Source organism: Podarcis filfolensis (assembly GCF_964270895.1).
Source record: "Podarcis filfolensis genome assembly, chromosome: 1".
In the NCBI taxonomy this organism is placed as follows: domain Eukaryota; kingdom Metazoa; phylum Chordata; class Lepidosauria; order Squamata; family Lacertidae; genus Podarcis; species Podarcis filfolensis.
In genome coordinates this window covers 86553594-86579969 of record NC_139604.1, presented here as the reverse complement: position 1 = coordinate 86579969, position 26376 = coordinate 86553594, and the positions used below count along the sequence as shown (strand labels likewise).

At 40.6% G+C, this 26376-nt stretch overlaps 1 protein-coding gene across 13 annotated transcripts in view; it reads left to right on the top strand.

Annotated features, from left to right (window-relative positions):
• Positions 1 to 26376, top strand: part of CKAP5 (cytoskeleton associated protein 5) — a 57671-nt gene that overhangs the window by 15321 nt on the left and 15974 nt on the right. For 7 of the 13 annotated variants that reach the window (XM_083600999.1, XM_083601007.1, XM_083601004.1 and 4 more), the window contains exons 4-31: positions 66 to 272; positions 1901 to 2072; positions 3565 to 3697; positions 4114 to 4217; positions 4822 to 4935; positions 5306 to 5410; positions 5817 to 5906; positions 5992 to 6156; positions 7154 to 7282; positions 7983 to 8162; positions 8847 to 8960; positions 9806 to 9916; positions 10982 to 11074; positions 11316 to 11501; positions 13480 to 13574; positions 14701 to 14758; positions 14841 to 14966; positions 15154 to 15293; positions 15481 to 15655; positions 17860 to 17973; positions 18846 to 18974; positions 19730 to 19924; positions 20414 to 20546; positions 21490 to 21578; positions 22987 to 23112; positions 24223 to 24372; positions 24757 to 24960; positions 25419 to 25554. In XM_083600999.1, the coding sequence (XP_083457125.1) occupies positions 66 to 272; positions 1901 to 2072; positions 3565 to 3697; positions 4114 to 4217; positions 4822 to 4935; positions 5306 to 5410; positions 5817 to 5906; positions 5992 to 6156; positions 7154 to 7282; positions 7983 to 8162; positions 8847 to 8960; positions 9806 to 9916; positions 10982 to 11074; positions 11316 to 11501; positions 13480 to 13574; positions 14701 to 14758; positions 14841 to 14966; positions 15154 to 15293; positions 15481 to 15655; positions 17860 to 17973; positions 18846 to 18974; positions 19730 to 19924; positions 20414 to 20546; positions 21490 to 21578; positions 22987 to 23112; positions 24223 to 24372; positions 24757 to 24960; positions 25419 to 25554 (3773 nt within the window). Of the gene's footprint in view, positions 1 to 65; positions 273 to 1900; positions 2073 to 3564; positions 3698 to 4113; positions 4218 to 4821; positions 4936 to 5305; positions 5411 to 5816; positions 5907 to 5991; positions 6157 to 7153; positions 7283 to 7982; positions 8163 to 8846; positions 8961 to 9805; positions 9917 to 10981; positions 11075 to 11315; positions 11502 to 13479; positions 13575 to 14700; positions 14759 to 14840; positions 14967 to 15153; positions 15294 to 15480; positions 15656 to 17859; positions 17974 to 18845; positions 18975 to 19729; positions 19925 to 20413; positions 20547 to 21489; positions 21579 to 22565; positions 22635 to 22986; positions 23113 to 24222; positions 24373 to 24756; positions 24961 to 25418; positions 25555 to 26376 lie in introns of all 13 variants that reach the window. The other 6 variants (XM_083600997.1, XM_083601003.1, XM_083600996.1 and 3 more) reach the window with 1 other exon arrangement.

The window sequence follows — 26376 nt, the reverse complement described above, 5'->3', positions numbered from 1 at the left end:
CAGGGAACAGAATGGTTAATGTTTATGTGACCTAAAAGTGTTGCCTTCTTTTTCTTTTTTTAAAGAACAACAGGAGAAGTGGTGTCTGGAGTTGTAAATAAAGTGTTTAATCAGCCTAAAGCTAGAGCCAAGGAGCTTGGCACAGACATATGTCTTATGTTTATTGAAATCGAGAAAGGGGAGATAGTACAAGAAGAGCTTCTGAAAGGCTTGGACAACAAGAATCCCAAGATCATAGTTGCGTGTATAGAAACACTGAGGAAAGCACTAAGGTAAGTTAATCTGAAGAAGCTGTCATTCCAGCCATGTGAGGAGAGGGGTGTTTGTGGTGATTAATAATCTGGGGAAACCCAGCCAGATGGGCGGGGTATAAATAATAAATTAATATTATTAGTATTAGTATTATATAATAGAATTTGGTATTGGTATTTGAGAGTGCACTGAAGCAATTATAACAATCTACTAGAACAGAGCAATACACTGAATTGTATGACTCTTGATGAGCTCTCTTGTAGCTTACTGCGCTGCCAAGGAGAGAAATTGATCCAATTTAACAGATGGTTTCCTTAAAAACATTCCTGCTGGTAGCATAGTTGTTGATTAATAAAATAATTGTTAAAGACAAAGCAAAAATATTTGTCCAGTATCAAAGAAGCCATGAGTGTGTCACATGCCCATAATGGCTTTTAACTTTAATACTAGCTCATATAGCATGCCAGGTCACTTTTTTAAAAAAGAATTGTGGTTTCAAAAGTAGTTTGTGACTTTAAAAATGGGTAGCTCCCACTCGATCATGTTGTGGATGCATCTAAATAACTATTCTAATTCCTCTCTGACTTCTTTGGTTATGTTTTGTCTATTAAATAATTGCAAGTCTAATCACAAATACTCCATTTTCAAAGTGTTTTTAGTGAAGGAATCCATGGAAAAAACTAATTTCCATCTTCAGTACTGTTCAGTCTTGCACCATTCATATGTTCAGATACTGAAATTGTTAATAAGCAGTTGATTATAATCCAGGTATCTAAATTATTGTATATATACTTGATAGTTATAAGCAGGAGTATTGTAGCTGCTGCTAAATTAATCATTGCATGAGCAGAACTTTACTCACATGACATTGATTCAGCCCATTGCCCATGTTTGTATGACTCAAAAGTAGGCAAACATGAAATTCCATAAGAGGGGAATGCAGGGAATCCAGTTTATGCAACTATGTGCATTTAAGGCTGCAATCTTAAATACAGTTAGGATTGAATTTGTGTGAGAAATTCTTGCAAGTGCATCTAGTCTTGTGTTGTGCATTGTATTCAAAGACTCACACACTTTTCAAATTAAATGTTAAGAGAAGGTTTTACATATTGGCAGTTTAGTATGAGTAATCTCAGATTAACAGTGATTGAAATTGTTGCCAGTACAGATCTGCCAGATGAAAGAGCTAGTATACATAGTTCTCCTATTATAATAACTTAAATAAGCCATGTTCTAATGTCACAGTAAGTCATAAACCATTAAAAAGTGGCATTCTAGTGTATGCTGTTGAATCACTCCTATTCTTCTCTTCCCTTTGTCAAATTTGGGAACAGCAAACCATGAACCTTGGGCTAAGTGTAACATGAAAACCAGCCCTCATTGTTAGTTTTCTCCAGACAAACCAGTACTTGTTCTTGGCTTACCAAACACAGTTTGTTTGGAAGGAACAATGAGTGCTGTTTTGCACATTACGTTAAGCCCGTGGTTGTGGTTTGTTGCTCCTGGCTCAGTGAAGAGATTCAGTCAAGTTCACAGCTCATTCACAGGAAACCATGGCAGTGGCTTACCATGACGTGCAAGCAGGACCTAAGAATAACCGAGCCAACGTGCTTTATTTATTTATTTATTTATTTGTCTTGCATTTCAGTGAATTTGGTTCAAAAATAATCTCACTGAAGCCAATAATCAAAGTGTTGCCAAAACTCTTTGAGTCTCGAGAGAAGGCTGTTCGAGATGAAGCCAAACTTCTCGCTGTTGAGATCTATCGGTGGATAAGGGATGCTCTTAGGCCTCCATTACAGAATATAAACTCTGTTCAGGTAAGCTTGGCAAGTACTGTGTTCTAGCATTCTTAGTGTAAGAAGCCGCCCACCAGTAGATCAGGGTATATTTTTGTTACATCTTTTGACTTGAGCAAAAGGGAGGAAATTAATAAATCTTTAACCTAAGCATGAGGGAGGGTTGGGGTTTACCCAGAACTCATGCAGAGTCTTCCCAAACAAGATGCTACTTCACGTAGAGGCTTAATGTGACCAGGTCACCATGTCCCTTTCTTTAGCTTTAAGCTTCAAAAGGTAGAGTATCTCCCAGACCATGTTCTAAGTATGAAGTGGCTAAGTAAAAGCAAGAGAGCAGGCATATTTGAACCCCAGTGATGTATCTGTGTTTTCATTGGGCTTTCCCCCCTTTAAGTAGAGGAGCAATTCATAAATAAGAGCACTATTATCCAGTAAGCAAAGGAGATACTTAGAAGTAGGGTCTTGGTTTTAGGGAAAGTAAAACTGTAAATATTGTTGTACTAGGGGCTACCAACCCCATACCCCCACACTTGGCCACCCCCTCTCCTCTTTACATCTTGCCCATCTCTTTGCCAAGCCCCACACAGGACACCCACATCTCCCTTCACCTCACAGCTTGCCCCAACTCTCACTCCCTTTTAATAAACCACTCTCTGAAACTCCTCTAACCCTTCTTTAAATAGCTGTTGCTTAAACTTGCCTGCTTGCTGCTCTGTCGTTACATTGGCCTTAGGCAGCTGCACAAACTTCAGCATGACAGGCTTACAAATTTATTATATAATAAGAAATGCCCACCAGACCCTAGCTTGAACTGATGCTTAACTAATATTTTCCATGAGAAATCTCAGATGTAATATTTTGCTGCATGTTTTTAGATCTGTCTCAACATTTTTATCTATTTTTAATATAATAATAATAATAATAATAATAATAATAATAATAATAATAATAATAATAATATCTTTATTGTCATTGCCCCCTCTCAGGGACAACGAAATTACTGGCAGATAAACTGGCAGATTAATTCACACATTCAAGTGAAGTCGCAGCATTGTATAATAGATTTATCACTTTTAGCTTATGCCTGCATTGTTAGCTGCCAGACTTGATAAAATGTTGCATAACTAATGTGATAGTAATTCATATGTTCAAGTTAGCAAGTAATAACTTGAGTTGGGAATTGTGTTTGACATGGTCCAAAATTTGTCAGCTCGCAAATAATGAATGTCATTTTCTTGTCTTAAGTGAAAGTATACTGCTGTGAATCACCCCACCCCCCCGCAAGGCAGAGTTTTTGGAGTCCACTGCACACTAATTAATTTCCCTGAATTTAATTTGGTGAAAAAGCAGTTAAATTGAACCTAGGTAATGAAGAGATGTTAATGATCTTCTGCTCTAGCTTTCCCACAGTAGCTCACAATTATGGCAAGCTTAAGGAACAGTTTTACTTGTGACAAGGGAGAATAGCAATGCACACATATCAGTAGGACATTTTGTGTTTTGATTCTTGCAGTTAAAAGAACTGGAAGAAGAATGGGTCAAACTACCGGTATCAGCTCCCAAGCAGTCACGGTTCCTTCGCTCCCAGCAAGAAATGAAAGCAAAGTTTGAGCAGCAACAGGCAGCTGGTGGAGATGCAGATGGAGGTAACGGTTGGCTTGGGACTTCACAGTAGATAACTTTTGCTGACTAAGAGTCAGATGAAGGCGGTCAAAAAACATAAGCTGGCATAAAATGTTGATGCACATTAATCTCTAGGAAAAGTCATTGATTGCAGAGTTAATACTCTGCTTCACAGATTACTATTTTACATATAATAAAGTAAAAATGGTGACATAATTAGCCCATCATGGACTAGTGCCATGCTGTTTTTATTGAAATTATTTGTATGTTTTAAACGTATTTAGAACATATTATAACGTATGTTTTAAACATTTTTAAAAATTTTTATTAATGTTTAATCATCTTTAAGCTATATTGAGTCTTGTCAGAGACGAAGGCGGAGGATAAAATATATATAATAACAGTGTCTGGCTATATATACTAACAATTCTTTCAATAGGAGGAGATGATGGTGATGAGGCTGTTCCACAGGTGGATGCCTATGAACTTCTGGAAGCTGTTGAAATTCTCTCCAAACTTCCTAAAGATTTCTATGACAAAATTGTAAGTGGTGATTCAGTTAACCATTATTCCTTCTGTAACCTTAATAATAAATACACAAATGAATAATCTTTTTCTGAACCATAGACACTAAACTATCTTCCCCATTTTCTTGCACAATTAACTGTCTTGTTCTGTGTATCTACAAAACAGCTTCATTTTTCAGCAGTCTTAATTAAAATGGCTTCATGTCCAGGGACATTAAAGTATTTGATGGGAACTCCTGAGCTGTCATTGAATGAAAATAATAAAAGTGCTTCAGTTTATCTTGGGTTTCTACAAGTGTGTGAAGGTGCTTCTCCTGTACACAGAGATGCTGCCTCAGCACAAAAGCGCATCATGTCCAATAATGCATATATATATAGCCATAAATCATGTTGTATATATAAGGCTACATGTTTTTCCAGAAACAGTGCACATCTATTTGGGTCTATGTCTGCTGGTAGTAAAAGTTTTCCCTCAACACACATAGAAAAATCTATACTGTCAGTGTAATAAACAAATGGCTGAAGAAGGCTGTGTCTGCAAGTGTTCTGGTTAATCTTACAGGATTTGCAACAATTTCTGAAGACCAAGGTATATATAATTTTTATGTTTTGCATTGCAGGAGGCCAAAAAATGGCAGGAGAGAAAAGAAGCTTTGGAAGCAGTGGAAGTGCTAGTTAAAAATCCCAAACTTGAAGCTGGAGACTATGCAGACTTGGTGAAAGCTCTTAAAAAGGCAAGGACCTCTCTAATACCCAAATAGTCTTTTCCAAGCCAAGTATGTGGCAGCACTATTACTGTATTTAAGAAGAGGTTTGATAATTCATTGGTTAACACAGGGTGTGATTATAAAGTTCATTCATGGGATTGATTTGATCATGTGACAGTATTTGAATTGCTGGAATGGGAATAGAAATGCTGACATTCAAATATGTGGGAGTGCAATTGATATAGGTGGAATAAGAAGGGGTTGGGTGGGGAAATGCAGTGTCTAGTATGGTTCTCCTGAATCTGCAGAGGTACACTGCTGCTGCTTGTTTAGACATCCCATCCAAATAATCTGAGATCTCAGACTATTGGATTGTAATGTTCCTCTTCCCCCACAGGTTGTTGGAAAGGATACCAATGTAATGTTGGTTGCTTTGGCTGCCAAATGCCTTGCTGGACTGGCTACTGGTCTCAGGAAGAAATTTGGACAGTATGCGGGTCATGTAAGTATGCAGGTCACTACACAGCATACAACTATTATCTGCAGAATAGAATATCTGAGGTTAGCACTGGGCTATTACTGGTTCCTGCTGCTTGAATATGAAACTCTTCTGTTAAACTTTTAACAAAGTGAGATGAAAAAGAGCATCTACAGGAAGGCTTCCCCACCTCGCTTTTCCCCTTTTTTAAAGGAAAAATAAGAGCACTTCTTAATTTTTAACCTTATTTTAAAGGGCTATCTTGAATAGGCTACTCGCACAGTGTTCCTTGAAGTAGTACAAGTTCAGTGTGTTTGTTTTTCTGTCTATGGGGCAAATAGGAGTTTCCTTATTGTGCACTCTCCTAGAGCACAGTGGGAAAACAAACATTAATTTCAACTTCTTAATACCTTGGTAACAATTTTTATAGGTTGTCCCAACTATCTTAGAGAAGTTCAAGGAAAAAAAGCCTCAGGTCGTACAAGCATTGCAAGAAGCCATTGATGCAATCTTCCTGACTGTAAGTGCATGGCTAGTAGTTTTTTAAACAAGTTTAGCAGACCATGGTTTTGCCAGAACTGATATCCTTTAACCAATCATTCTAGACCACGTTACAAAATCTAAGTGAGGATATATTGGCTGTGATGGATAACAAAAACCCAACCATCAAGCAACAGACATCCCTCTTCATCGCAAGAAGCTTTCGTCACTGCAATTCTACTGTCCTTTCTAAGAGCCTGCTGAAACCCTTCTGTGCTGCGCTTCTCAAGGTAAAAAAAGAAGTTCTTAGCATTGTAGAGGTCTTTGTTTGGCTGAAAGTAGTATGTGGAACTGGAGAGTGTTTCTGTAGTGATTCTTGTGCTGGGAAGCACAACAATCATGAACTGTTTCGTAGAAGAATTTTATTTCAACCAGGTAGAAGAGCAGGCAGCTTGTCTTAACTCTGGAGAAGAAAGGAGATCATAGAATCATAGAATGGTAGGGAGGAAAGCCAAAATAAGCCAAATAAGCTTTGTAGCCCTTAACACAATTGCTTTTTTGTGCTTGGTTTACTATGAAAAGGGCTTACGCATTGTTCATGCTTACAATTAAAAATCCAGGGCTTAAGACAAATTGTAAGAATCAATGCAGTTAATAATTTCTGTCCTTTTGCTGCAATGCTTAATAATAATAATCAGTGGTAGAGCATCATCCATTTTTTTGGTTAGATTACTGCAATATGTTATATGTAGGGCTGCCTTTGAAGATAGTTTAGAAGCTTCAGCTGGTGCAGAATTTAGCAACCCGGTGCTCACCAAAGCAAAACAGCTTGAGCATATAACACCAATCCTAGCCTGACTGCACTTGCTATCAATTGGTTTTTGGGCCTAATTCAAAGGGCTGCCCTTGGCCTATAAAGCTGTATGTGGCTCAGGGCCCCAAGGACCATCTCTCGTCATATGAACCAACCCAGGCTCTGCAGTTGTAATTTGAGGTCTGGAGGCTTGACTGGTGCCAGGCAGAACTTTTCTCTATAACCAGACCTTTGACCTTTAACTACATGTGGCGTTTTAGAAGTGGGCATGATTTTTTAATGTATCTTCCCCCCCCCTTGGTTTTAATCTATCAATGTAGGATTGGTTCCCCTCCCTTTTTTTCTTTTTGTTTGTTTGTAAGTTGTTTTGGGTTACCTGGGAAAATAAAAAAACGAAGAAATGTAATAAATAATAATAGTGTGAATGAGAAATCTAGTTGGCAAACTCTTCAGGTCTTGTGTTTTTGCTACAGCATATTAATGATTCAGCTCCAGAAGTTAGAGATGCTGCATTTGAAGCCCTGGGTACTGCCCTGAAGGTGGCAGGTGAGAAAGCGGTGAATCCTTTCCTAACAGATGTGGACAAACTAAAACTAGACCGGGTAAGTCTCACTGTTTTGATACTGAATCATCAGGCTTTGGCAGTTTCTAAAGACATCAGCATTGGGGAAGGCCTGTACATGGGCTTTAGGCCACTGGTGGGGAACCTCCACAGTCCGGGTGCTGCATTTCAGCTTGTAACCAACTTTCATGTGGCCCATGGCAAAGTCATGCTCTGGGGCCTCCACCCCTTCAATCCTGAGCCTTTCCCAGCAAGAGACAAGCAGTACATAGCGATGGGGAAGGAGCTTCTTTAGGAATGAAGGGGAAAGAGGTGGTTAGACTTAAAGGGGCTGTGCCTCCATGTCCCTTGACTTCTTGTTCCCAGTGCAGAATTTGCCACCTCTGCCTGAAGGAAGCTTTCAAGGAGGCAGTCAAAGTCTTTTCTTTTCCATTCTGTTGAGTTTTCCTGTTGCTAAGTGGCCCTTCGTATAAAAAAGTTCCTTGCCTCTGAGACTCCCTTTATTTGCTAAGCTTCTTTGATTCCTCTATTTGCTTTAAGAGTGGCTGGGGCAAACCAGTCAGATGGGTGGGTTTCAAATAAGAAATTATTATTATTAATAACATTATACCGATAACACCTCAAAGTAACAAAATGTGTTAGCATTCATAAGAAGCATTATAAGTGAGTCTTGGAGGCCTTAATGGTTACATACTGAAGATTTTTTGTAACTCCTTTGGTCTTCTGATTCTGTCCACTAGATTAAAGAGTCTGCTGAAAAAGTGGAACTGGCTGGTGGTAGTAGAGGCAGTGGAGGAACCGATAGAAAAGAGAGCAAACCCGTTGCTGGGAAGGCTCCAGCTCTTTCAGGGGCTGCAGGAGACAAAGATACAAAAGATAATTCCAAATCTGGTGCACAGAAAAAAGCACCTGCGGCTAAGGTAAGGGAAACTTAATCATTTTAAATTTTGAGTAGACCTATGTTAATATAAATAATTAATTTCATGTTCACAATGAGAAAGTACACTAGCTGCATTGGCAAATGAACAAATAGGGAGCCAGATGTTTTTCCCAGGGGAAGGGAGTGCTCTATCTTGGGAGCTACAACAGATATTGGATCATATGGACATAGACTGACTGCCCTTTAATAAGTATTGATGTAAACTGTTTAGGGTATTTAAGGGTAATAACTGACACTGTGAATTGCTATCAAAATAGAATTTGTTTTGGTACAAAAAAGGGAAACCATTGCTATTGAATTTTGCACCAAATGAAGTATCCAAATGCATCTTCGAATACAGTCCCAAGGAAAGTTCATTACAGTATTCCAGTTGGTGCCTATCGTCATGCATACCTTAGTTGTGTTGATATGCCATCAGCCTAAAACATCACATTTCGATGGCTGAGTATATGGGAAAACCAGAAATGTGATGTAGACAGATGCTAGTCTTTTGAGAAAAGGCAGTCTGGAAAATGAGAATCCCTTTCTTTTGTTACTTTTCACTCAATTTCCTACCCTCATCCCAACAGCTGGCGTGGTCATCATTTTAAAGCTTCAATCCAAGCTTTGCTTAAGTTGATTCAGAACTTTAACTGACTTTACCTGCTGCTTTCTTCCTGTGTAGTCTGGTGGCCCACCCAAGAAGGGTAAACAAGCTGCAGCTGGTGGGGCAGGAAGTACTGGAACAAAAGGCAAGAAAGGATCTGAAGTAAAGGAGATATTTGAGCCAGAACTCTCGGTGAGTGCTTCATCTGTGTTAAAATTCAGTGTAAAATGCTGTTTTTTAAAAAATACCTGTTCATTTTTTTTTCCAGTGAAGGGTCATAGCTCAGTAGTAGAGCATCTGATTTGCATGCAGAAGGTCCTGGGTTCAGTCCCTAATGGCATCTCCCCAGATAGGACTGGGAAAAGGCTTCTGCCTCAAACTCTGGAGAGCTGTTGTCGGTCAGTGTAGACAGCACAAAGCTGGATAGACAAAGAGGTTTGATTAGGTACAAAATAACGTTCACATTATTTGAGTCCCTGTTAGGTCTAAAGAGAGCGGTATTTCCCTAGAGTAAGTCACAAAATTAGCAAGGGCAGCCTTTTTTTTTTTAAAGCCAGGTATAATACCTTTGTTCTGCATCTAAAGATCAATGGGCTTATGAACACGCTGAAGAAGAAAGGGGGAGAGAACATAAAGGGCTTAGAGAAGGCCAGAATGGGAATTGTTTGCTAAATTACATAGTAGTAGTATTCGGGATCAGTTGAAATGTTCTAGCCATTTGTGTGGACACCAGTTTTAGGACATTTTAAAAGCAGTTTTGTAGTTTATGCATCTGCCTGCCATGGGTGTGAAATGGCTTGGCTATTCTTGGCCCAAATAAAAGGGATGTTTTATAGCAGTCCTGCAAGGCACACACCTAAAGTTTGTGCACCATAAGTACAGTTCAGTGTAGTGTTAATTATTACACCATTTTGTACAAGTCCTCTCATGGGTATGGTTTTATTTTTAATTTAGGTCCCTTGGCTATATAAAATATGCTGCAGCACAAGAATAAGTTACCAAAATAAGAATTTTTTTCTTTTCTCTTCTGTTTGCAGATTGAGGTATGTGAAGAGAAGGCTTCAGCTGTCCTACCAGCTGCTTGCCTACAGCAGCTAGACAGTGGCAACTGGAAAGAAAGGCTTGCTTGCATGGAAGAATTTCAAAAGGTAATCAAGAGTGTGGTCTTTTGGAAGTTAGCCTGAATCAGAGAAGTGGTCTCTTGAGCTGTAAACACCACCTGTTCATAGTTTTTGAAGTCCACAGAAACCCTTGGGCATCATACTATGCTTCATAACCTTCTGGACTATCCCAGTCTTACTAAATGCAGAGTTTGTTCTGATGGGACATGCAAACATCTTTTTCGAAGCTAGAACACTATTTCTGGGAAATTGCATTTCCCCCTCTATCAAACATCCTCTTCAAATTCATTAGTTAGTCTCGTAGCTTTGCTGATGGAGAGCTGTGAATTGCTTCTTCCCCCACACCTTTGCTTAGGCTATTTCAAAAACAGTTACATTATTGTTCTGTTTTGGTGTGTTATTTCCTCTTGAGGCTGAGTATTCCTTGCTTCTGCAGTCCAGCAAGTGTTCATGAAGGGTTTAGGGGAACCAGTTTTGAATCCCCATAAGATGTTGGTCCCATCATCCCTGTCTATTGGTCACATTGACTAAGGATGATGGGAGTCCCAACAATAATTATCATCTTCCTTCTCTCCCCTGCCCACCCTTGGTAATATCTTGCTATCCTATGTTCTCCCCTTGATAGCTGTGGGACACACATCTCACCTGTTCATGAAACCTTTAAACCAGCCCACACTGTTAGCTTTACAAAGATGGAACCAAATTGATGGGGTTGTATGGTGAAGATTTGATACAGTCTTCATCTCAGTCAGCGTATACATTATGTGTGTTTCAAAGTCATTTTGACTTTCCCTTTCCTTAAGATAACAAGGGAAATGGGGGAGAATATTTAACCAAAACCTGGCTTAGAATTCAAAATCTCCAAAACAGAGAAGCTGCTTTTGATAATTTTCATGTGAAACTTTTAAAATTGAAAACTCCTCTTCCTAAAATGAAGGGAATAATAGATACATCTCTTGTTAAGATAATAGATTCTGTGGATGCTAAATGGAGGCCTGACTATAACTTGAAAAAGAGTTCCCTAATGAGTGCTGGATTGTATAACGTTTCACATTTTCTAGAATTAATTATCATCTTCTCCTACTCTTTAAGGCTGTTGAACTGATGGATAGAACTGAAATGCCTTGCCAGGCTCTGGTAAGGATGCTGGCCAAGAAACCTGGATGGAAAGAGACCAACTTTCAGGTAAAGCAACACTGTTGTGCTATTAAAGGAGCTACTGCTAGGAAAAGCTGTAGCATTAACTACTGTAATCTTTTATAGCAACTGAAGTCCAGCAAAATTACATTGGTGTTTAGGAAAACGTTGAGAACTATTCTCTTCAGAATAGTATGCTGAATCAACCAAATCAGACCTGGGTACATACAGCCAAAGCTACGAGGCATGGGCTGAAGCTACATTCACATCCTTTATTTTTCCTATGCAGGTGATGCAGATAAAACTTCACATAGTTGCTTTGATTGCTCAGAAGGGAACCTTCTCCAAAACGTCTGCACAAATTGTGCTGGATGGTCTTGTGGATAAGATTGGTGATGTGAAATGTGGGAACAATGCAAAAGAAGCACTGACAGCAATAGCAGAAGCATGTCAGCTGCCTTGGACTGCTGAACAGGTATGTGGAAGGCTAACAATAGTATGAAACCAGTTTTTACATGTTTATTGGTCATTTATTTTAGTTAGTCTTACTGCCATATTGTTGTGGCTGCATGAGTTCTAGTTGTGTTTTCAAAAGCAGTAATTTAATCAAAGCTCTCTTCATGCAATGTTTTTTGCTCTTCAGTTTTACATTGTCCTCCTTTTGAGACTAAATTACTGGGAGCAAGTTGCTGATACCACAGGAGGGGAAAGTGTTCTTGAGCTCAGAATCCCACTTGCTGGTTTCCCACAGGCATCTGTTCGGCCACTTTGGGAAAGGAATGCCGGCCTAGATGAGCCATTGGCCTGATCCAACAGGCTCTTCCTATGTTCTTAAGATAATTACAACAAGTGTGTGTGGCCATGTGCCATAAACTGCCTTCTAACCTTTTTTGTCTCATGGGCAGCTTAGGTGAAACTGTCAAAGGTGCCATTACAAAATGAATGCTGCAGGAGTATGGCTAGCCTCAGAATGACTGGTTCATGGGTAGACATAGATTGCTCTGTTCATCCACCACCGTCACGCTCCCTGTACACAAAACAAAAGGCTTGTGCTTGCCATGTGCAGCAGCTGATATCTGGTTAGCAACGGAACTGCCCCATGCTGCTTCCTCTGACTCTCCCCAAAAGCCTTTCTGCAAAGCATGGGCAGCAACAAGCCAGATCACTAGGTTGGAGGGACAGGGTGTTGCGGAGGTGGGGGTCAGGTTTGTTATCACCAGAGGATAATAATAATAATAATAATAATAATAATAATAATAATAATAATAATAATAATAAATAATAATAATTAATAATAATAATAATTTATTATTTGTACCCCGCCCATCTGGCTGGGTTTCCCCAGCCACTCTGGGCGGCTTCCATAGAAAACCAAAAATACACTAAGATATCACAGATAAAAAACTTCCCTGAACAGGGCTGCCTTAAGATGTCTTCTGAATGTCAGGTAGTTATTTATCGCTTTGACATCCGATGGGAGGGCGTTCCACAGGGCAGGCGCCACTACCGAGAAGGCCCTCTGCCTGGTTCCCTGTAGCTTTGCTTCTCGCAGTGAGGGAACCGCCAGAAGGCCCTCGGCGCTGGACCTCAGCATCCGGGCAGAACGATGGGGGTGGAGACGCTCCTTCAGGTATACTGGGCCGAGGCCGTTTAGGGCTTTAAAGGTCAACACCAGCACTTTGAATTGTGCTCGGAAACGTACTGGGAGCCAATGTAGGTCTTTCAAGACCGGTGTTATGTGATCTCGGCGGCCGCCCCCAGTCACCAGTCTAGCTGCCGCATTCTGGATTAGTTGTAGTTTCCGAGTCACCTTCAAAGGTAGCCCCACGTAGAGCGCATTGCAGTAGTCCAAGCGGGAGATAACCAGAGCATGCACCACTCTGGCGAGACAGTCCGCGGGCAGGTAGGGTCTCAGCCTGCGTACCAGGTGGAGTTGGTAGACAGCTGCCCTGGACACAGAATTGACCTGCGCCTCCATGGACAGCTGTGAGTCCAAAATGACTCCCAGGCTGCGCACCTGGTCCTTCAGGGGCACAGTTACCCTATTCAGGACCAGGGAGTCCTCCACACCAGCCCGCCCCCTGTCCCCCAAAAACAGTACTTCTGTCTTGTCAGGATTCAACCTCAATCCATTAGCCGCCATCCATCCTCCAACTGCCTCCAGGCACTCACACAGGACCAGAGGATAAAGCTCTGGGAAGAGGTCACTGCTTCAGATTCTTCCAGCCCACTGCCCAGCTGAGCAATGGCAGGTGCAGGAAGTAGAGATCTTGTCATTTGGCCAATTTTCTTTTTAAAGCTTTAAAAAATCCAGTCGAAGGGAGTGGAGTGCCTCTTGGGTGCTGTTTGCAATCTCTGTAAGTGCCACTGCACCCATAGGTATCATGTCTATTTTAGAAGGTTGCATGTTCCTGATTTGTGGAGGTGGGTAAAGTCTTATGTTTTCGTTCTAGGTTATGTCAATGGCCTTTTCTCAGAAGAATCCAAAGAACCAATCGGAAACCTTGAATTGGCTTTCAAATGCAATTAAAGAGTTTGGGTTTTCTGGGTAAGTTTCAAAATACTAGAATAAAGAGCTTCAATATAGAGGAGCCATTTGACTCATAGATCAAGCACTGCAGTCAGTTATTGTATCATCGGGCATCACCTAAAATGGGTGGAGAACCTCAGGCCTGGGAGCTGAATATGGCCCTCCCAGTTTCTCCATCTGGCCCTCTGGACTCTCCCCATGCCACACACCCTCTCCCTAGACCACATCCTTCACCAGACTTGTGCTGAGTATATTTGTCTGGCTGAAATGTGTCTTTGCATCCCCCATGTGATAATTCTTTGTTGTTTTCCTGGCATTTCCAGCAGTCACTAGGATATTCTTGTTGGTGTTATATACCATTAATCTGGTATAATATCATTATTTTATAACAATTTTTTTAAATTCAGGCTTAAGGAGAACCTGTGGAATTCCCTTTAATGTTTGAAGACGCCATCATTACCCCATGGTTTATTAAGTTTCTATAGCTAAAGAATTTCTGGTTGGTTCCTGTAATTCAGTTAAAGACTTACCTGGGTCAGAGAAACTACTCTAGAATTAACTACAGGCTTATCTAGAGAGATTTAAGATGGGTAATAATAGTCAAATGATGGTCAGAAAAGACACACGGGCAATAACTTTCTCTTTTTGATTCCTGACATCTAGCATTTGAAAAGTAGTGACAGTAAGGTGAGGCAATGTAGTTGTTCCAACTCTGAAAGAAAGTTGGAACAGGAAAGAGGTTGTTTTTCCCCCCTTGCCCTACTTTCCATTCTTTAGTTGGACTGACATCTAGTCTTTCACTAAAAACTAAATACATTGGGCCTGTTTACCCACTCTTTCCCCTGTCCTACGTTTCCTGTATAATGTGCAAATTCTCAGCAAGGAAGCTTCAAACCACCTGCCTCAGGAAAATGAAACTAGTTCAGTTCTCAGGATTATTAAATGCATTTTCTTGTAGGTACCATTTGAATTTCAATCCCATTGTGAAAACAAAGTACATTGTGTAAATGAGAGCTGAACAGAAAACTAGAGATGCTTCTTACAAATTGTTCCAAAGCAAACAAGTAGCTGTCCCGTGTCTTGCTACTTTATATGCATTGTTGTGCTGCTTTCAGCTAATCTGTGTGTCTCCCCCTCTCCCCAGATTGAATGTAAAGGCTTTTATCAGCAACGTTAAGACTGCTCTTGCCGCTACAAATCCTGTGAGTAAACTTCTCTTCAAACTTAAGTTCTAAATACAGTCTGAATGGTTGAAACTGAGCCTTTCTTTTTCCTGTTTGACAGGCGGTGAGAACATCTGCAATTACCTTATTAGGTGTCATGTATCTGTACGTGGGGCCCCCCTTGCGGATGTTCTTCGAGGATGAGAAACCTGCTCTTCTTTCCCAAATAGATGCTGAGTTTGAAAAAGTAAGCTTCCTCCGAAGTGCTGCAAATGTTCGTATTCAGCGGCTGATTGCACCAATTTAGGATCCTTAGCTTGTGCCACTTTCAGTTAAGATACAGTGTTGTGCAAGCATGTGAACCAAGATGATGTGACTGTCTAACCACTGCTGGCACCCACCCCCCAAATATGCATGCTCATTTGACATTTCAGATGCAAGGACAAACAACACCTGCTCCAACCCGAGGCAATACCAGACACGTGGCTGGCAGTGGAGATGATGGGGAGGAAGGAGATGAACAAGAGGATGCAGGAAATGATGTTGTGGATCTCTTGCCAAGAACTGATATCAGGTTTGTATGGCTTTAAATGCCGAGGGCAATTTTTATAGCTACAACTTCAACATGCAAATTTATAGTTACTCATCTGTAAGCTATGTTGTAAATTTGTATTCTCTGTATGCACTGTTAAGATACTTATAGTGTCTTTCATCTTGTTTAACAGAAACTATAAGGTGCTAACTCTTCCTCTTCTTTTTAGTGATAAGATCACATCTGAATTAGTGTCTAAGATTGGTGATAAAAACTGGAAAATCCGAAAGGAGGGTCTGGATGAAGTAACAAGCATAATTAATGAAGCCAAATTCATACAGCCAAACATAGGCGAACTTGCACCTGCACTGAAGAGTCGTCTTAATGATTCCAATAAAATCCTGGTAGGTTATGTTAAGTTGTAGAATTGAAAATAAACATTTTGTAGTCTTGTCATCTTTCAGTTATGAATACCAGTTTCATTTAAATCTTTCATGGAGGATTGAAATGATAGTGTTATCTAATATGACATTTTAATGCAATTTAATCCCTTTCCTACAATAAGGAGCTCTAGAGTTCTGCAATTGCTAGTTTGTCTATTGATGTGGATGTTCTTTTGGCACAAACAGTGGAAATGGTACAGCTATAAATATACTCTGTGCACCTCAGAGAACCTGCTCTGTTGCTGTCAAAGCAGAGGAAATGCACTATACTACTGAAAGCACAACATTAGTACAATTGAGCTTTGTTAATCCCTTTGTTGCACATGCTCTAAAGCACAGCTGGGCAGATTTCATAACTCCCTCTTAATGGTGCTTCTGTTTGTCCTGAAAGTCCACTACAGATGATCATGGTTCTGTGATTTGAAACAAATGCAAATTTAAATTACAACACTCCTTTGATTATAAATGCCCATAAAATATGTGTGTTTGTAGCTTTCCCTACAGTTGCACATGCCGTTTTCCATGTATACGCAGCTGTTTTCCAGTGTGTGGACAGTAATTTAATTATTTTGTTACTTTTTCTGCTTCTTATCTATCAAAAATAACAACAACAACAAGTCTGTCTAAACGGGCATCTGTTTGCAACCAAGTTCCATATGCAAGAAACTGCCTAGACTGCTTGGTTTTGTACTTGCTTGGAATAGGCCTTACACTTAAATCAGTCTTTGGGGAAGCCAGAATGGGCTCACCACCCTATGATATGATCGTTGCTGGTTTTTAAAGTGACCTGTCTTTAAGGACCCTGAATTGCATAGCTCCCTGCTTTGATTGGAGAGAGGCTGACGGAGGCAACAATTAAGAAAGAATACTTGTGAGAAAGTACCTGAACTCTGTGCTTTACTGTTGTGAACACACACACACACACGGGGGGGGGGGGGGGGAGCTTGAAGGCAATTAAGAGAGGGAATGCTAACCATTCCACAATGCTCGATTGGAACCAGTATCCCACAACTGATCAGAAAAAACCTACAGTGGTACCTCTAGTTACGAACTTAATTCGTTCCAGAGGTCTGTTCTTAACCTGAAACTGTTCTTAACTAGAGGCGGGCTTTTGCTAATGGGGCCTCTTGCTGCTGCTGCGCCGCCGGCACACGATTTCCGTTCTCATCCTGGGGCAAAGTTCTCAACTCGAGGTAACTCTTCCAGGTTAGTGGAGTTTGTAACCTGAAACGTTTGAAACCTGAGGTGTTTGTAACTCGAGGTACCACTGTATTTCTATATAGATTCACAATTCTGCTGGCTTTTATTGTAAGGGTACCTGTACTATCCAGTCATTTGACCAGCATAGGATTGCCAAATGGCTTAAAACCTTAACGTTCCAAAGGTCCCTTGTTCACCTCACTTCAAATAATCTAGGATGTGGCAGACCTACATGGCTTTAGATTCCTCAGTTCCTTCTTTCTCCTATGTAGTCATCCAAGGAGAAAAACAGTTCACAGAGAGAGCAAGAGATATGGTCCTACCTCTCTTTAAAACCTAAAAATCTTGGTGATCAGAGCTCCACAGCCTTGTGCAAATCATGATGACATAAAGCCCTGGAGTAATCTAAGCACCTTTCTGCTAGTAACACTTCAGTTAAGAATCCCAGGAAAACGCCCCCCCCCCCCCCCGTGTGTGTGTGTGTGAGAGAGAGAGAGAGAGAGAGAACAATTGATAGGATTGACACCCAGGGAAGTAAACATACATCAACATTTCCAATTTCCTCTTTTTCTGATGTTTAGGCTGCAAGTGTTTACATAGCAAAAAAAACTGCATGCAAGAGGGAAATGTTGGAACCTCAGGGTTTGCATAACTGCAAGAATTTTTGGGGGGGGAATCACAAAGGGGATGGTACCCCCAAATCAGCTGAATGAGGACGGAGCATCCAAAGTATCCACAGAATACTGATTCATCGCAGAAAATCAAGAGAAGGGATTGAATGTTGTCACTGGGAATGTGAATAGTAGCACTCCACAATGCAACATTTTATTATCTACAGGTCAGAACGTACTGCTTCACAAGCTTCTGAAAAAGAGAGATATGACACACTGGATCATTAAAATGGCCAGAGCAGGTAGACTAAGTCAATTTCAGAGTTAAAGTTCATGTGTTTCTTCTGTTTCCAGGTGCAGCAAACCCTGACCATCCTTCAACAACTTGCTACTGCTATGGGCCCAAATATCAAGCAACATGTGAAAAACCTGGGCATTCCCATTGTCACAATTCTTGGAGACAGTAAGGTAGACTCACATATTTCTCAGTACAGCCTGTAGGAATGAAGGCTATTTGAGACCATATTCTTGTTTGAATATGACCTCATTTAACACTGACATATACCACTGTCCCTTATTAAAGTTACTGTCCTCCTCCTCCTCTCTGTAACCACCAGTGTTGTGTGGTGTTGGGGAGCTAGGAAAGCAGTGTGGCCTTATTAGCTGTGTATAAAGAGTGCTGTGCAGAAAGAGTGTGGGGTGGACACACCCACCACTGGCGCTTCTAATATTGGATAGCATTAGTATAGTCAGGATTCAAAGTTTTGTGTCTCTGTTGTGGGAAATGTACACTTTTTTGTATGTGCTCTAATTTCCACGTCAAGAAAGAGGTGTAAGTTGAATATTTCGCTGAGTTCAGGTTCTGTCTGTCCACAAAGCACTGAGGTGTTTTGATAGGTCACATTAGCACAAAACCTCGTTTGACATGCACCATGGTTCCTCGTTCAGCAAGTGATTAGTGCATGGAAGCGGAGTCAGGGTGAGAAGGTTTGAGGTCAGTTAGGTAAGAGCGGGGAGTACAAGGAAGGCTAAATTCCTTTCCTTCTCCCTCCAAAATGATTTTGTAAGTATCATACACAAATGTGTTAGACAGGTAGGAACTCCTTATAAAAGTCATGGAATCTTTTAATGGGTTTCCACTTCGTCCTGTATAGTAAGAATCCATTGTTCCCTGACCCTTGCAGTCTTTCAAGCAATCTGCGTACTGTAATAAAAGTACCTTTAATGGGAAACACGGAGGGAGAGAGAAATATTTGCAAAAAGACCCCCAAACCTTGCTCTGTTGATTTTCTTACCGCTGCTGAAGTTTAGCATGTGTAAATCTTGTTTTTTTTCTTCAGAGTAATGTCCGAGCAGCTTCTCTAACAACTGTGAATGCCTGGATAGAGCAGACAGGCATGAAAGAGTGGTTGGAAGGGGAGGACCTTTCTGAAGAGCTCAAGAAGGAGAATCCTTTCCTAAGGCAAGAGGTAAAAGATTGTTCCATGTAAATGAACTTTGCATTTATCCTTTGTCAAGAGAAACTGAGAAAAGCTACTTTATATTATGTCAAATTAGGTAGGTAAATTATTTATATATGTAATGTAGTGAAATGAGGCCTTTCTTTGTATTGTACTTTTGGATGCTCCAGTTCCTTTTAGTGTCCCAAGTGGCAAGTATCAAATAGGAATTTTCTGAAGCAGTTTGAGGGTTCATTATTTTGTTCTTGAACAAACTGTAAACTTGTACCAACAACTATTGTGTCTCCTGCGCACACCTGAACTCTCTGCAGCTCATTTCGAGAGAGGGGGAGCAGAAGTGGAGGCCTTGCTCTGTGAATGGAAGTGAGCAGGAGTAAGCCAGGCAAGAGTGGATTATTCCCCTAAACCAACTACACCAGACAAGATCACAACACACAGTAATAGTGATGAATATCTCAGCAATACCTTTCTCTCCCCTTTAGCAGTTACTTTTACCCCTCACTGCAGTTTCAGTCATGCATGTTCATATCTTCTGAACTGGGAGCAGGATATTCCTGTGACCACAACTAAATAAACTGTGTCATCATTTGGTTGTTACATTTGGGAAATGTTCTGTAGGACATGGAATAAGATTTCTGGAACCTTCTGAAAACATTGGATCGGCAGAAAATGAGCGTACTTATGTCTATAAGCAGGGATTCCTGTTTATATCCAAGGTGTATTGCTTTCTGCAGAATTAAGGGATCTTCTTTCTTTTCTCCCAGCTTTTAGGTTGGCTGGCTGATAAGCTCCCCACTCTCCGCTCTGTTCCATCAGACTTGGTTTTATGTGTGCCTCACCTATACTCTTGCCTTGAAGATCGAAATGGAGATGTCCGTAAAAAGGCACAAGATGCTCTGCCATTCTTTATGATGCATCTAGGCTTTGAGAAGATGGCCAAAGCCACTGGCAAGCTTAAGGTATAGCAAACAAACAAAATAGCTGAGTACAAATGGTGTGTGTGTGTGTACATCTGCACATATATCTCTCTGTGTGTAACAACATGATTTGCTTTATGGGAAATTAAACAATGGAGAAAATGTAGTTCAGTAGTAGAGCATTTGTTTTACACGCCAAAGTCTTGAGATCAATCCCTGGTTTCTCCAGGTAGAGCTGGGAAAGAATTCTCTCTGAAAACCTGGTGTCAATATAACCAATATTGAGCTAGCTGGACAGATTTTCTGATTCTGTATAAGGCAATTATAAAACTGCGAATTAACAACTTTGTACATTGGATGAAGTATATTCACAATATCATTGGTACTAGGAATGTGATCACTGTCTTCTTTCAACTATGTTGACCCCCAGATGACTGTTAAGAAAAAACTATTTTCCATGTATGTAGTGACTTGCAAAATAGGAGGCATGTGCCATTAGGTGCCTTTTAAATTCTTTCTTTTGCTTTCTAGCCAACTTCCAAAGACCAAGTACTGGCCATGCTTGAAAAAGCCAAAGCTAATATGCCTGCCAAACCTGCTCCACTTTCCAAGGCATCTTCCAGAGCAGTAGGAGCTGCTGCAGCCAAATCTCAAGTTGCATCAGGTAATCTTTCTTCATTCCATTGACATCCCACATTGAGCAAACCTGTATTTTAAGAGGAATAGAGGTTCTATTATATTTATAAGCCAGGTGTGTCTACAGATAGACACTGCAAAATCTAGGAGATTATAAACAGGATCCTACTGAAGTTCCTTGGGTCTATAGCATAGAAGCCTGTAATCACAATCTTATGGTCATGATGTGCTGTGTGAGCAAGGAGCAGTCATTTTAAGCATATTGTTTGTAAGTTTAGACCTATCTGAATTATTTCCAAAGTGGTTTCACATTGAATAAAATGGAAAAGGCTTTAGTTTTTCGCCTATCATGTTTCTTTCCATAGTATCGGAACAAAAGACGGGAGACTTAAAAGTGGCTTGGTCCTATGTTACTCTCAGAATATGTGCAATTTGCAGGAGGTCTGTTGGGGTCAATTGACAATAACAATTTCTTTGCCTATCTTGGAATACTAGCTGAGTAAGCCAACACTAAAGGAATGGTGCCCCCCCCTTTGTATATATAAGGAACATTAAGTGTAGAGCAACTCTAAGCACTCAGTCAATCTTAGATACTTCTGGATTTACAATTTGCTGCAAGAACCAGACAAATATAAGTTTATATTTTGTCTTAGTGATGGTTTCCTTCCTAATAAGAACCAAATTAATGCCTGGATTCAAAAAGGTACTTCTCAAGGGTTTGAGTATGTCTAGTGTGGATTAAAGAGTGTGGATTCTTTGAGCAGGAGACATATTTTTCATATGTCTAAGAAAGGTGATGTAAAAATTCTGACATAAACAGAACATTGCAAAGCATTTATGAAAGTTGCTTTTAAAAATAGTTTGCAATGTGACGTGGTGCAAGCTGAAATCTGCTTTATGTGGGGGGAACTTGTTGCATGCTGGGTCTGTTTCCAGCCTTATTGTGTAGTTAAAATTATGTTGATCTGAAGGTTCTGGTGAAGATTATTCGTCCAGCACCATGGAGTCCAAGGCTGATGCCAAAAAAGCCAAAGCAGGAGGAACAGCCCCCAAATCCAAGGTAAATTCTACTTCAGCACAAAGGTAGTGGTTGAAGTCTAGGAAGTTTCATTGTGTTTGTGTATACTTTACATTTAGTGTAAACTATATGGAGATTTGATAATTAAGAAGGTTAGCAATCCTGTTCTATAAAATAAACAGTTTTGTGGTAATAATGTGCTCTCTGTCTGGAGCAAAATCTGAAAATATATTGAGGGTGGGGTTTGTTTTAAAGGGGGGGGGAGGACTGGGTAGCTGGGATAGCCAGAGTTTTTGAAGAGCCACTACTAGGAATAATAGATATTATTGGACTGAAAGGGACCCATCTGATTCCATGTTAGGCCAGATTTGTATGTCCATTTACATCCATACTACTTTTAGGAGCTGCTTATTGCGAGTGATGGGAGCTCAAGTTGGTGGGCAGAGCCAGAGCTGATGGTGGAGCACTTTTTCGCTCTGTCTCTGCTGCCACCATCACTCTCTTCCTCTTCCTACCCTGCAGCAGCACTCAAGTAACCTTTCCCCCCTAAGCCTAGTGCTTTCCCTCCTCACCCCACCCTGTAGTAATGAGAATAAACAATGAGTGAGAGAATGGGAATTTTATCTCCAAGTACAATTGCCATGACAGGGAGGGTGATTTGGAAGTGGGGAGAAGGATGGTGGTGCACAGGGAAGGTTTAATCCTCCCTTCCCTGTTAGGCAGTTAGGGTTTTAAAAAGTCCCATTTACACAAATGGGTCCTTTTTTCTAAACCTAATTGCCACGAGGAGCTGAGGAGAGGAGTCTGTGGGCTGGCTGTTCCCCAGTCTTACCTTTAGATGCATTCTGGTTCCTATTTGGAGTTTGTAAGCAAGTACAGCAGGCTTGCACATAACAAAGAATGGTCCATATTTACCTTAAGCAGCACTCAGAGGGATTAAAAATATTGCTGATGTGGCATACACCAGAAATATAATGGTATGATTTGGAGCCTGCTATTAACCACTGAGCATTTTATGACTTATTTCAGCATTCTGATGCTAATACAAGCCTCACCAAAAGCAATAGCAATCTGACAAAGAACAAGCCTACCAAACAGGTAATAAGTGGGTATCACCTGTGACTAGTGCACTGACCTGGAAGGAAATCTTGCTACACTAAAAATCTACGCACTATGGTGGGCTTCTTCTTCATGTACTAAAATATACACCTGAAGGCTTCAGCACACATTTTAACACAACTTATGAGTGGGCAATCTCTTTCTCCTGCATGCTAGCGGGATAGTGTTTCTTCTGCTGAGTAAAACATACTTGGAGTGCAGTGCTACACTACCTGCTCAGAAGTACGTGCTATTGAGTTCAATGTAGCTTACTCCCAGGTAATTGTGTAGGATTGCAACCTAGGAGATTGCAATTTTGAAAGAGTGTATTCAGTGTTGTGGTTTTTTTAAGGGTATACAGGGGAAGAAAGTACCAAGTAAATCCAACTTGAAGGATGATGATGACCGATCTGGTCCAGTTTTTATCTTAGTACCAAATGGGAAAGAGCAAAGGATGAAAGATGAAAAAGGATTAAAGGTGAGAGAAATTAACAACCTCTGATTTCTAGGACTCTGCTGGAACTTTGATACAGAACCTGTTGCTCGGTCTTTAGGTATCTGCGTAAGGATGTTTGGCAAGAGTTATAAGAGTGCTTTTGCAGATAATAGTATTTCTACATACAAATATTATTGTCTGCAAAAGCACTCTTATAACCCTTCCCAAACATCCTTACGCAGATACCTAAAGTTAGCAGTAGCAGATACCTAACTACTGTAAGTTAAATGCTATTCATTTTAGGAGTAACCTGTTAATGCTTTTTCATTTAAAAAAACACAGCTGTGTTTTCCACACAAAAGTGCTAGAGAGGAAACATATGAGCTTGATGCTTACTGCTTGTTTGTATAGCACTGAACTATGGTTGCTGGTTAGGCAGGTTTTGGTTTTTTTTAGGCAGTAACTACTGCACTTTGTGGTAGAGGACTGCTTTACCCTACCACAAAGTGTTATGGCTAGAGTGGCCAATGTTGCTTTTTCCTCCTTTTCTTGCTACGTGGGCCACTCTAGCTGCACCACAAGAGTGCTCTGCATGTCAAGTAAATGGCCGCTCTAGTCACGCCACTTTGTGGAAGATCCACTTTGTCTTGCCAAAATGCCTCTGGGGGCGGGAAGCAGTGGGGGGGGAGGGGGTGCATACCAGCACCTCCTTTTTTCAAATAAAGCACTGTTATTAAGTATGAAATAGGTCAATGCAATTGGCGTAGGTTCAGTCTAATCCACTTCAAAGGTTATTGTGAGGGTAAAATAATACTGTGATAGGAATTGAAACAACATTTATTGTATCCATATTTAAGTGAACAGATACATTTGTGAAGGAAAATATTTTCCCTCTCTCTACCAACATTAATTCCTTTTGATATCTATATAATTAGAAGACAGGTACTATTTACATATTTTTTAACCTAAACCATCTAACACCAGATGTGTTACCAACCAAATGAATCATTATAGGTATATTTTCTTTAAAAGAAGCAATCTCCCTCTCCCCTTCCTAACCTTGAGGTGATTTTTTTAGGTTCAGGGACTGAAGTTAATGCTGTTCACACCTTCTCTTGAGCAAGGTGCTGATACTGTTTTTCCCCCTCGCAGGTTTTGAAATGGAACTTTACTACTCCTCGTGATGAATATATTGAGCAACTGAAGACTCAGATGTCCAGCTGTGTTGCCAAGTGGTTGCAAGATGAGATGTTCCATGCAGATTTTCAGCACCACAACAAAGCTATTGCTGTTATGGTTGAGGTGAGAAGACTGTATTTGTGGTTGTAGATGAAGAATTATAGTAGCAACATTGGTGGTGAAAAGTATAAAGGAGGTTTCCCAGAGCATGCAAGCTTTGGAAACTCCCTGTTCAACGCAGAGCCCTACATTATAGTCTCGTAAGAATAGGGCAATTAGTATCAGCCTCCCAGTTTTCTCATCTAGGCCTTGTGCAACAGGTGTATACAGTGAAGCTAATTATAGGAGCCGACGCAAGTAGCTATTATGCGTGTGCGGGCCAGCCATCTTTCAGTGTCTGGTACCAGGAAAGTTTCCGAGTTATTGTTTGGCTTGTCAGATGACTCTTTAATTTTAAGTGCTGCCTATTTGTCCGAACTTGACACTGCAATTTGCTTTTTCTTCTAGCATTTGGATAGTGAAAGGGATGGAGTGATCAGCTGTCTGGATCTAATCCTGAAGTGGCTCACACTGCGATTCTTTGACACCAACACAAGTGTCCTGATGAAGGTCCTGGAGTACCTCAAGCTGCTTTTTGCCATGCTGAACCAAGAAGAGTACCATCTAACTGAAAATGAGGCCACCTCCTTCATCCCTTACCTTGTTTTGAAGGTATCCAAATCTGGCAAAAGTTTTTGAGTCACGTCACTCACAAAATACACTAAGCCCACCTTTCTCTGGAGCCTGCAGAACCAGAACTGGAAAACAGTTACCATTCTAGCCAATAGGAATGAGTATTCCAGTTTCCATCAGTTCTGCCTTTCATGGCGTTTCCCACTCATGGGGAATATGAACCTTTTCCCTTGCTGTATCCAGTGGTACAAACACCCAGGGTATTTTTTTTTTAATGGATTTTTACAACTCGTATATACATCATACAATATCCATCATTTATCCCTTATCCTCATACTTCCCAGTATTCTTTTTTCCCAGCCACTGGAAGGCACAATGTTTGTTTGAGAGAAGGACTTGGCTGGGGTGGACTAGGAGCCAGCACCCTCCAGAATAAGCATCCTAATGGCTTCTTCCAGCTTCTATAAATCTGCAAATATTTCCTCCTCACCTTCCAGGTTGGGGAACCAAAAGATGTTATCCGCAGAGATGTGCGTGCCATTCTAAACAGGATGTGCCTTGTCTACCCAGCCAGCAAGATGTTCACTTTTATCATGGAGGGAACAAAGTCAAAGAACTCAAAACAGCGGGCAGGTGAGAGGCTTTAGCACAGAGGTTTCCAAACTTTTCATATTGGTGACACACTTTTTAGACATTCATCTTTTAACGACACAGTAATTCACTTTTACTATCAAACCAGAGGTTAAACTAACCCTTTTCCAGCCCTGGGAGGAGTGCGAGGATCATTCGTGCAACACACCTACACACTGTAGCTGACACACTCAACGTGTTGTGACACAGTTTGGAAAGCTCTGCTTTAGCAGAAGCTGTTGGTCACTAAAATGCACTGCAGATTAGGATATTAAGTTTACAGAAACAAAGCCTTGTGGTCCCTTATACTACAATAATTACGGCATAAGATTTTGTGGACTTGAATGCATTTCAACATAGGAAGCTGCCTTGTGCCATTGGCCCACCTAACTCATTATTGTCTACCTTGAGGGATGGCTAATGCATTGCCCTCCAGATGTTGCTGTACTAAAGCTCCCATCATACCTGACCATTGCCAATGCTGGCTGGAGCTGATGAGAACTGTAAACCAATATTATCTAAAAGGGACCACATTGGCTACCCTGGTCGACACTGACTGGCAACAGCTCTCCATGATTTCAGGAAGGTGCATCCTGATGCCAGGATATCCTGGCATTCGTAAGCTAATTTTCACCCATTATGCAATTTTTACAAAAATCATTATTTCTATTCAGCCAAAGGAAACTGAGGTTCTTGATGAGTTGTAATTCAGAGGCTTTATGCTGGAGTTTTGGATTAAGTTTTTCAAGCAGTGCTTTCTTGAAAACTTTTAATCAAATGAATGAAGAATGTGAACTAGCAAAGACTTAATTCTGGGTTACTCAG